The sequence below is a fragment of the Phascolarctos cinereus genome, unplaced genomic scaffold (genome assembly GCF_003287225.1).
Source record: "Phascolarctos cinereus isolate Bilbo 61053 unplaced genomic scaffold, phaCin_HiC Scaffold_1;HRSCAF=81, whole genome shotgun sequence".
NCBI lineage: Eukaryota > Metazoa > Chordata > Mammalia > Diprotodontia > Phascolarctidae > Phascolarctos > Phascolarctos cinereus.
The window spans coordinates 244,681,908-244,694,059 of record NW_027555514.1 but is presented as its reverse complement, the minus strand read 5'-3'; the positions used below and the strand labels follow the sequence as shown (position 1 = coordinate 244,694,059).

The following is a 12,152-nucleotide window of genomic DNA, read 5'->3' as shown; positions in this document are numbered from 1 at the left end:
CCAGCAGCCTCAGATACTTGCTAGCTGTGTGACCCTGGGCAAGTCACATAACCCTGTTTGCCTCAGTATCCTCATCTGTAAAATAAACTAGAGAAGGAAATGGCAATCCACTACTGTATCTTTACCAAGAAAACCCCAAAGGGGTTAGGAATAGTCAGACACAACTGAAATGACCAAGCAACAACAATAACTCAGTGTATAGAACATTGGGTCTGGAATTAGGAAAACCTGAGTTCAAATCTTGCCTCAGACACTTACTAGCTGTATGGCTCTGGGCAAGTCACTTAACTTATATTTGCCTTATTTTCCTCATGTAAAATATGGATAATAGCTGCTGCTTCAAGGCCTTTGCAAGGATCAAAAGTGATGTCTGTCAAGCACTTAATACAGTGTCTAGCATGTAGAAGGTACAACAGAAATGCTTATTCCCTCCTCCCCCTTTAATTACCATGTGACTTTGAGTCACTCAAATACTCTGAATTTCCATTCCTTCATCTGTAAACCAGGGATAATCATAGTTGCACAACCTGTACCTCTCAATGTACTCATACAATCTAGAACACAGAAATTTCTCCCCGAAACTGAGGTAGGCCTATGTTAGCATCATCCAATCACAGATTTAGAAGTGAAAGGGACCCCCTTTTGTGAATGAAAAAGCTGAGAGTCCTAGAAGTTAAGTGACTTGGTCATAATCACACAGGTATCAGGTGCTCGAGTTCAATACAAACCCTGTCCTCTGACCCAGTGTTTCCCACCATAACAAGGCTGTGGCTAAATGCATTGAATTTAGGTATATTTCAGTTTTCAAAATCATGGTTATACTTTATTATGTCAAGAGAGAGTCTCCTGGAATTCTACTTTTAGATTCAGCCTAGATACAGGCTGTTGCAAAAAAAAAAAAAACTGGAGCCTAGCATGTAAGACTTTGTTAAACATCTAGCTTAAGACAAAAGATCTAGTTTGGACAGCACCTGTCGATCAGGGCACGAGGGCAAACATTTCTAGGTGGGTGGTAACAGGATTAAACTCGAATGTATGTATGCCTCAGGCCACAACTTTGGTGAGCTTATACTAGGAAATCAACTAGTCCACTCTAAATACCAGGAATGTCCAGAATGCCCACCCGATTAAAAATAGCCCAAAAAAATGCATGCCATTGACTTGAAATACAAAGACACAAGTGCAGGATTGCCAGACAAAAATGAAAGACATGCAGGGGGATGCTTGTTTTGAACTAATTTCCCATTTAAAAAAAAAGGACACTGTCCAAGTTAAAGACTTCCCCAAATGTTTACTCTTAGAAGATGTTAGAGACTGGGGAATTTGATTCATTCCAAGCATTTATGAACTAGCAATTTGATTTTAAGTTATAGAAAAACTTCTGGGAAACTGACTTCCATGAATTTCCTTTTTCTTTCTTCCCCACTCCCCAGTATGCTCAAATCTCCAGTTATAATTTTCAGTTTTTTACACTTTGTTATATCATATTAAGGAATGAGTAGAAGGAAAGGGGAGAGACAAGATTCTCGATCTCTGTTTTCCTTGTTATAGTGAAGTCCCAGTTAGAAAGTTTCCTCTACCGAAGTAGCTCCCTATCTGCTCTTCAGGGTTGTTTGAGGCACTGAACATTTAAGCAATTGACCCAGGGTCAGAATGGCATTTTATCACCAGAGGTGGTACTTGTACCTAGGTTTTCCTAGGTACATCTATCCATTATGCTTCTCAAAGAATGAACAGGGTTTTTTTTTTGTTTGTTTTCTAATTTTTTAAAGTATCTCCATTGCTGAGATATTTTGGAATGGGTGTCTCTCCTACATTTTTCCTACTCTTAGAAAGGGTGAATTTTAAAAATTGTTCTATTCCCGCCCTCCCCCACCTCCATTCATTGCCTCCTTTAAGGATCAGCTTCCTGTTGTTATTCAGTCTTTTTTTCCAGTTGTGTCTGACTTCACAACAGCACTTGGGGGTTTTCTTGACATAGATACTGATGTGGTTTGCCATTTCTTTCTCCAGCTTGTTTTTCAGATCATGAAACTGAGGCAAAGTTAAATCACTTCCCCAGAGTCTCACAGCTTAGTAAGTGTCTGAGGCCAGATTTGAACTCAGGAAGATAAGTCTTTGTGACTCCTGGCCCACTCTACCCACTGTGCCCCTAAGGATCAACTTCTATATTATTTTTAAATTTTATATTTTTTTAAATTTACAGAATAAAACAAGCATTTCCATAGCATAATACAATAAAAAAGATGATTGTACATGAAACTACAAATCTACCATGTGCAACTTACTATTCCTTTCTACTGTCTTCTAACTGATTTGTGATAGTCTTCATTTAACAGAGCTTTGCAACTATGAAGTGCTTAACTAGTATTTCACTAGAGTAATATCTAACCAGCTTTCCCGAATTATAGAGACTTTCCCAGATAGGAAACCCATAAATGCTGAGTGTTAACTAGCAAATATACACAATATGCCAACTCTTTAATGTTGCCCAATAATGAGAAGGGATACAGTGAGTCACACCAAAAAATGCATGGCAGGGTTATCTTTAATGTCTAAATTGCTTTCATATTTTTGTGTCTGTTTGGGCTGTCAAGTAGACATTCTATTTTTTTTAATGATTTACTTTATTTTTAATTTATGGAATAAAACATTTTTCATAACATACTGCAATAAAACAAAGTTAAACATGCAAATTTCATTTTTCCTTTTTTTATCTTCCCTCCTCCTCTCTCCCTAGAGATGGCCACCATTGGGTACAAATTATATCTAAATACACACACACACATACACACACACATATATGTATATACATATGTGTATGTGTGTATATATATATATATATATATATATATATATATACACACATGCAAAATAATTCTATACATACTTCTATTTATCAGTTCTTTCTCTAGATACATAGAATTTTTTTATATCATCAAAAGAAGGTATTCATCTATAACCATTTAAGAGGGGATAATATAAGTAATTGGAACTGACATATAAAAGAACGGTGAAACAGCATAATATAGGGTTAAAGAACTTGCCTCCAATTCAGAAAGACCTGAGTTCAGGTCTTGCCTCTGATCTAACCTGGAAGTGTGTGACTTTCAGTATTCACAAGTCTCTAAGGCTACAAACTGAAGTATAGGTACTGAGCTGGTTTGGTTAGAAGAACCTTCTCATTGGAAGTTTCTTATCCCAAGAAAACCACAGGTCCAGCATACAAAACAAGAGCAACATTCAGTGGACTCTAACTTCCTATTGAGGCATTTAGAAACAGAACCACCCCCTCCAGAACTTCCATCATGTGCATCCTCATTTGTAGGTTACTCAATATAATCCAGGCAGGATTCTGTGCATTGGTAGTTGGGATGTTAATCAGCTGACCTCATTAGGCTTCTCTAACCTTATATCCTATATTCTTTCCTGAGTCTGTAGCACCATGATGTCCTTACTCTTTAGTACAATTGCAGCTCATAAGAAGAAGAGAGGGAAAAATTGCATAACCAATGAGAATGCAATTCTTTCATAAGCTCTTCTATGACATCATACTAATGGCAGAGATAATTACAGATTATGGTTGCCAAACAGATTTTATGAAGTAAGGCAACAAAACTTTCAGTCAAACCCCAAATTAATCCTTTTCTTAGCTGATATAGATACATTTCGTAGTTTCCATTTATACAAGCTTTGCATGAACATAACCTGCAAAAATCTATTTTTTTGCAAATCCTTCACACCCAGAAACAGTAAAAAGAATAAGTTTCAAAGGTAAGCTCACTCTTTTGAAAATTCCAAAGCCTAACGTGTAAACTGTTGAGGTATGGAAGTTTCAGTTAGGCATTTAATGGACTGGTTATTTATCCAAAGTTTATAATAATAAAAATTATAATTTTATTATAAATCATAAATTTATTTATATAAATATATACATTTATAAATTTGTTATAAATTATAAATTTAGCCTTTATATTTGCCAGGCATTATGCTAAACACTTTGTAATTATTACCTCATTTGGTCCTCACATCTCCGGGAAACAGTTGCTATTAGCCTCATTTTACAAATGAGGAAACTGAGGCAAACAGGGGTCAAATGTTTTGCTCAGGGTCACATAGCTTGCAAGTGTCTCAGACCAAATTTGAACTTGAGTCTTCCTGCTTCCAGGTCTGGTGCTCTAGCCCTGCATCCTATTTTGTCAAACTGAAATAAGCACATCAGAATTTTTAAGAGATTCCCAAAATATAGTTTTACAGAACACCATTTTTATTTAATGTTGAAATACAAGTAAATAATGCCAATGTGTCTAAGAAGGTTTCATCATCAATATGTACTGGATTTAGCATCAGAAGACTTGGGAATCTGGCTTGGCTGCCTATTAATTATGTAATGAGGGGTTGTCTCTTCACATTCCTGGGTTATCAAGGTAGCAGGTTTATAATTGGAGGACCTGAGTTTTGATTATGTCTTAGACACTTCCTGCCTGTAAGTCACTTAATTTCTTTGATCCTAAGTTTCCTCATGTGTAAAAGAAAAGAGTTAGTCTCAATGACCTCTAATGTCCCTTCCTGCTCTAAGCTTATTATCCCAGTTTCTTCATCTTTAAAAAAAAAAATGTTGGATTAAGCTACCTAGAGCATCCCTTCCAATTCTGTCTCTGTCACAGTGTCTTCATTTATAAAATGAGGGAATTAAGCTAAGGTCGCTTTTAAGTATAGTTTCAGAATCTTTATCTATCAAATAAGAGAGTTAAACTAGATGATATCCTTTCCAGCTCTAAATCTATGATAATATGAAAATCTGATTTCCAGCTATTATGTAAAATTCTGAAATGAAAGTATAGACATCATTAAAGGATCAAGTCCATGAAAATACACCATTCAAATTATGTTTATGGAGCTTTAACATACACCTCACTGATTCACAAAGTGTAGCTTATTTCTGAAAGCAACCAGATCAATGACCTTCCTCTATTAGACTAATTATCTGTAGAGCATGCCTTTTCTTTTCTTGAGTTCTCATAGTAAGTACTTTATGAGATCATTGGAGTATTTCACAAAAATCTACATAAAATAGTTAACTGATGATTTGTTAAAATAAAATGTATTTTAGTTTTTTTTCCAATTTAAGATTGCTAAAGATTCATGAACACAAGGTAGCATATCAGTAGAAATGATTAAAAAAAAAGGATCAAATGAATATTTAAATATCAGTTTCAAGATTATAAAGCATTTTTCTCCACAAATATCTTGTATGGCAGGTTGTGCAAGTATTGTTATCTACATGTTAGAGATAGAGAAACTGAGGCTTGGTGAGGTTCAGTGACCTGTTCTTGGTTATATACCTAAAAAGTTTCAAAGCCAGGATTTGAACTTAAACCTCCCAACACCAGGTCTACCATTCTTCTCACAATTCTTTCCTGGTTCAAAGAATTATTTTTTTAAAAAAATTTCCCACAGTCCTTGACATTATTTATTATTAATTCATTCATTTAACAAACATGTATTAAGCACCTACTGTGTGCTCATTGTTACTGATTCATTTGTTTAACAAGCATGTGTGTTGCGCACTGTGCTAGACCAATTACAATGACAGCAATGGACACAGAGTCTTTTGATGAAAAATATGAGCTAACACACTTTTAGTTTTAAGTATTCCATATTTTTTCTTTTTCACCAAAAAAATGAATGCTTGAAGGCAAAAATGAGGAAAGTGAGGTTACATTTTACTCTGAATAACATTTCATTCAAATAGTTTTCATTATTCCCTTCAAAAATCTGCTGCAATGAGATTTGCTTTGAGCATAACTAGTTAGTAAGGGTGAGGGGGACAGGGTGGGTAATAACATTTCATACACAAGATCCTCGAAGAAGTTGTTAGTCATCTCCAACTTCCAATCATAGCTTAGTGAACTTCCAGCAGCTTTTTTTCAGTTTTATTTCTAAAGAGGAGTCAGCGTGTTTAAATTTTACTTTGTCATATACAAGTCAAAATGCTATTTATAAAAGAAAAAAAGCACTTGGCAAATCCTAGTCTTCAAACCAGTTGTTCAGACAAAAAGGCTCCACTTAAAATTGGTTATGGGATTTAATGACATCAATACCAAAGCTAAATTTAATTAGCCAGAAAAATCAGGAAACTCTTAAGTTCAGAATTTGACAAAACATCTGGAGGTAGGTTAATGAGCATTCACACAAAATAAAATCCTGTAACCATTATTACTACATCCTGTGCTATGGGTTTATACTGACAGAAACTGACAGAATAGGACCTGTGACCAAGAAGTATCTAAAGGCATTTCACATTTCACTTTGATTCTTAAAGTTCATTATTTTAATTTTCTGGTTATAAGGAAAAGAGAACACACACTGAGAATAAATTTAATCCTTACCATTTGAGATTGACTCCTGGGGCATCCATTGATATCTTCAACCTTTTCATTTGCTAAATTTGAGGATGTAAGTAAAAAAGAGAAAACAAAAAGGAAATGAGGAATGAAGGAAAATATCACACACTATAAAACCCCCAGGGGGAAAAAATGCTTTGTTTTGTTTGGTTTTGTTTTTTCTGCAGACTTCCTTTTTCAAGATTTGCACACTTGTTAGCGACCGGCACTTCCCCATGCACAAATCATGCAAGAAAGGGGGTGTGAAGAAGGGCATGCTAATTTTCTAGCGGGTGCCAAATGACTGCTGACATGAAACCCTTTACAATTGTCCGCACAGGATCAGGATACAATTTCAAGGAATCCCAGAAAGCACGAGCCACTCCAGCTCAGAAAATGCACACATGGGAGACATATGGTTCCAGGAAGCATTCATCTCTGACAATTCAGTAAATGTGACCAAACAGTTCTAGCCATTTTGAAAGTATAGGCTCACCAGCCTCCTGCAAACATCTTCATGTAAACATTTTTTAAATTAAATTAAAGCAGAACCGTATGAGACTTGGAAACATATGGCCACATCAGGATGTATTTCTGCAGGGTTCATTTCAGGGTACATTAAACTTACATCACATTCCACCATGCAACAAGCCTGTTCATGCCCTCTCTCAGAGTGCAGGTCTTACCGATGATCTGAATGATTTCTGCTAGCAATACTCCATCTGTAATGTCCTGCTGTAAATCCTTAATCAACCTCTTGTGGCCAGATTTAGCTAGGTAGTGGTTAGCCCAGTCAGTGTAAATCTGCAGAGGAGAGAGGAGGGAAGAAACGGGGACGGGGTTGAGGGGAAGAGACACAGTAAAAATTCTTAAGACAAATGTTGGCTTCAAAGGGAAAACTATTCTGGATCACATTCCAGTTTTAGAAGTCATAACTCAAAAGGAAATGGTTGTAAAGCCATTTTTTAAAACAATCCCCCCCCCAACTTATCTCATGTTTTAACTTTGGATGATTCATTATCTGTCATAATAAGGGGTCAGTCACCTGTGACAAAGCAAAAATTCCCTTCCTTTATGTCCTTAGTAAAGGACAAGCTCTTTACAAATTTGTCTGAATTCTTCCTCTTGGTTCTCCCTGGCTCTAAGCATGTAAAATACAATCACATCACAGTAAGCAATTCATATATGAAATGTACATTTGTATAGCAGTGTGTTTCTCCAAGTAGGCTAAATAGTTCTCAAAGCTCTCAAAACTGTCTCTAAACTGCTTTCCTTTTTATGACCCTCTCAGATAAGTAGAGTATGCTTCTCCTAATTTTTCAGATACGGAAACTAAGGCTTGAAGTTCAATGATTCACAGGGTCAAGTGTCTAATAAATAATTAGTAGCTAGGACTTGCTCCAGGTTTTCTGATTCTATAACCACTCAGTGTACATTTGTCACCCTTCTACAGAAAGATTTCCCTCATCTTCCTGTTCAGCCAGACCTTTCCCTTCAGCCATCACAAAATATGTGGTTGTGCTTTATAATTATCTATTTTTTTGACTTATTTTCTTCATAAACTATAACTTCTTGGAAGTCTGGAATCATTTCTTGTGTAAAATTTGCATCCCTCTAAACAACTAGTACAGTGTTCTGAACACAGTGGGCACTCAATATTTGCTCGGTGTACAATAATGAATGATGCACATTTTATAGCTCAGACCATCTTACACTTCAGGGGGTGTGTGTGTGTGTGTGTGTGTGCGTGTTTCTATGAGGAACATTATTCTTCAACTACAAAGTAGAAGTTTTAATATATTTATCTTAAATCCTAACATTTTTATTTACCCAAATCTTAACATTTTCATTATTCTTTATAAATGTACTCAATATGATGTCTGGTGCCTTAAACAATCAAGGCAGTTTAGAACAAAACACTGTGTGTGATTTCCAACTAAAACATAAGTCATAAGTCATTAGTAAGCTTCCTTACTGGTGCCTGACACTGTGGTTACTTCATTTTTTCCAAAATTCCATGGATTCATCAGCATGAGTATAGAATCATCATGTGATAGGAAGATCATTAAAGTCCAAAGCTGAATAACACACGAATTCTGAGTTGGATGAAGTTAACTTCCTTCTAGCGTCTTCTCAGGGGCCAACTCTAGGAAATACATCCTGATCACCTCAGTTTCTAGTACCCACCTCCAGAAACTATCTATCCATATACACATATACATCCATTTAAGTAAAATTTAATTTTCTTTTCATTAAAAGACAGCTTAAATGTTACCTTCTACTTGAATCTTTTCCTGATCCCTAGCTGCTAGTGTCTCTCTCCCCCCACCCCCAATAACCTTGTATATATTTTGTACACATTAATGAGATGTTAGGTGCCTACTATATATCAGACACCAAAACTAGTGTGTGAATAAAAGGTAACTGAGAAATAGCCCCTGCCTTTAAGAAGCTTCAAAAGGGGGGGGGGCAACATGACCATGGATAGCTAGGCACAAAACAGATATAAGGTTAGCAGTTGGAGGAACAGGAAAGGCTTCATGTAGAAGGCACTTAATATATCTCTAAAAATTATTTTCATATGATAAGCATATATCTTTTTTTCCCTTTCACCTCCAACACTGGGAGGAAAAAAAGAAGAAGAAATCCTTGTAAGATATTTAGAGTCAAGCAAAACAAATTCCCACACTGTCTGTGTCCAAAAATGTGTGCTCCATGCTGTATATTTAGCCCATCACCTCTCTGCCTGGGATAGCTAATAGCATTGATCTTCTGGACCTGGGGTAGGTCATTATTAGAGCTCTTTAATCATTTTATGATGACAGGGTACTGGAAAGTAAAGGGGAAGCATATCAAAAGGGGAATAGTTGAACAAAGTATGTTATGTGAAAGTAATGGAATATTATCATGCCATGCTATTGCCATATTTAGGCAGATTGTAGTTCAGAAGACAGAGTGTTGGGCCTGGAAACAGGAAGATCTGAGTTCAATCCATTCCAAGATACTTACTAGCTATGTGATACTGGGGAAAGTCTGTCTGTCTCAGTTTCCCCAACTGCAAAATGGGGGTGATAGCCTCTCTCTCTCTCTCTCTCTCTCTCTCTTCTCTCTCTCTCTCTCTCTCTCTCTCTTAGGGTTGCTATGAAGATCATTTTGGAATATTTGTAAAAAAAAAATAAGTGCCTATCAGTATCTGGCATACAGGAGGTGCTATATAAATGTTTATTCCCTTCCCTTCCTCATAAATGGAAAGTTTTAGAGAAACTTGGGAAGACATGTATGAACTGATGAAAAGTAAACTGAGCAGGAGCCAGAAAACAATTAGTAGTAGAACAATATCACTCTAAAAATAAGCAACTTTGAATAGCTTAAGATGAATTTTGAAGGAAACCAGGGATTCTAAGCAGTGGTAAGGAGACAGTGCACTCCAGACCCTGGGCACAGCTAGAATAAAGGTATAGTGTCAGGAATTCAAATGTGCATGATGAATCATAAAAAAGCCAATATGACAGGGTGATAAATTACATGAATGGGAGTAATGGGTCATAAGGGTGAGAAGGTAGGTTGGACTCAGGTTTTAAAAAGATTTAAATAGCCAATGACTTTATGTTTTGTTTTGTTCTGTTTTTTCATAGAAGTAATAGGGAGACATGGGAATGTATTCAGAATGGGCATGGCTGTCTGGCCTCTACTTTAGGAAAAATCCCTTTGTTAGCTGTGTGGAGGACACTACCAACCATGAAATGCTTGGTTCCATGTGCCTCGTTGAGCAGGGATAGGAATTTGATGATTGCAGACTTAATAAATCTCATTGGGTGGAATTGCCCCCCAAAAAACATTTTTCCAATCTACAGCTAAATAAAAATTCCCTCCATAAATCTCCATGTAGTGGGGATAGCATATAGCCAGTCATCCAACTTCTCTTGAAGACTTTCAATGACAGAGAATCAATACCTACCTTAGGAAGACCAGTCTTCTAATGGAGAACTCAGTCTTTCAACAAGCCTACATTTACCTCCCTGCCACTTCAACTTGGTCTTCCTAGTTCTTCCGACTGGGGGATAAGTAAAGCAAATACAACCTGCTATTCACATAATAGCTATTCAAATATTTTGAGATAGTATTCGAGTACCCGTCAAGTCATATCCTCTCCAAGCCAAGCATCCTGCATTCATTCATCCAAACTCCATATGGTTTCTATGTTCCTTACCAAGAAACCAAATGCTATCCAGGGAAGTATTATTTATCCTTCAGTAAATATCAAATCAACTGTATTCAAGTCAACAAGCCTTTATTTAGTGCTTTTTACATGCTAATTTGTAATCACTTGGCACTGTTCATTTGGAACAGCGTTGAGGGCAAAAATTAAAAATGAACAACTGATCCATGCAAAATACTAAATGGAACAAGGAGGTTTACAGAAAACTACTGACCCAAAGATGCAAGAGCCACCCATATGCTGAGTTCCCAAGGCATATACACTTTTGAAAAGCTTTCTTTCTTCTAATGCAAATTTTATGTGTCCAAATTCTAGTCACCCTTCAAAAGTTTGTTCTGGGCACAGTTGAACCCTCCCACAGAACAACTTTCCTTAATTCAAAACATATATCATCCCTTATTGTATGTGCACCTTCTTTCTAACACATCCATATACATTTGATAGCAATATAAATCTTTAATATTTATTTGTATCTCTCATATCACTATGACAAGTACTTTGTACAGGAAGGAGACAATAATTATTCCTTGGCAATCTGATAAAAATGGAGCTCAATAATATTTCTCTTTATTCTCCTTCCTCTTCTTCCTCTCCTTCCTCTCGATAAGAGAACATATTGGATTTGGTTATTTGACTGATTTTAGTAAGCCGATGCCCTAATGTACCAATGAGATAATCTCATCATCATTCTACAATCCAACCAACCTGAATACCTTGTGGATCCCCACAGGCTTCTCCATATTTTTGCTCATTTACTCCCCCCTCCCACAAGACCTGCAACATCCATTCTTCTCTCTGGATCCCCTATCATTTTCCCCCTCTCTTGATATCTACCCACCTTTTAAAAGACAGCTCAAGGGCAGCTAGGTGGCACAGTAGAGAGAGCTCAGGCCTTGGAATCAGGAGGACCTGAGTTCAAATCCAGCCTCAGACACTTGATACTTACTAGCTGTGTGACCCTGGACAAGTCACTTAACCCCAATTGCCACACACACACACACACACACACACACACACACATACACACACACACACACAAAGATAGCAAATGCTTTTTCTTTGAGGGACTATTTCATTTTTATCTTTGTGTCAAAAGAATTTAGCTAAGTATTTGGCATATGGTAGGAGATTAATAAATGCTTGTCAGCTGAGTGATAGTAAGCTGTAGCATTTTATAATAGGTAAAGCATCACCCTTGGAGTCAGGAAGACCTAGGGTAAGTTTTTGCCTCTATCTCACACAGACTGTAAAGTCATAGGACTACTTCTTAGACAACTCTCTAATTAAGACTTTAGGTTATATACTAGTTCTGCATCTATGGAAAGTTTCTACCCTGGAAGTTCTCTACATGAATGAAATCCCAGATCAAGACCAAAAAGGGGGGGAGGGGGAAGGGGAAAGAAGCAGAGCAATTTGCATATATGTTATAACTCTCTATAAGACCATAGGTTCCATGAGAGCAAACCCCATTTATTTAAAATATTTCTCTCTCTCTCTCTCTCAGTACCTGGAAGAGTACTCTTATCTATAGTAGATGCCTATTATAT

The 12,152-nt window shown here is 36.6% G+C and overlaps 1 protein-coding gene across 1 annotated transcript in view; it reads right to left on the bottom strand.

Annotated features, from left to right (window-relative positions):
* The window catches only part of LOC110213178 (neuron navigator 3), a 449,693-nt gene that overhangs the window by 328,256 nt on the left and 109,285 nt on the right, over window positions 1–12,152 (bottom strand). Inside the window, 2 exon segments of the mRNA XM_020993448.2 lie at window positions 6,393–6,445; window positions 7,073–7,190. Of these exon segments, the coding sequence (XP_020849107.1) occupies window positions 6,393–6,445; window positions 7,073–7,190 (171 nt within the window).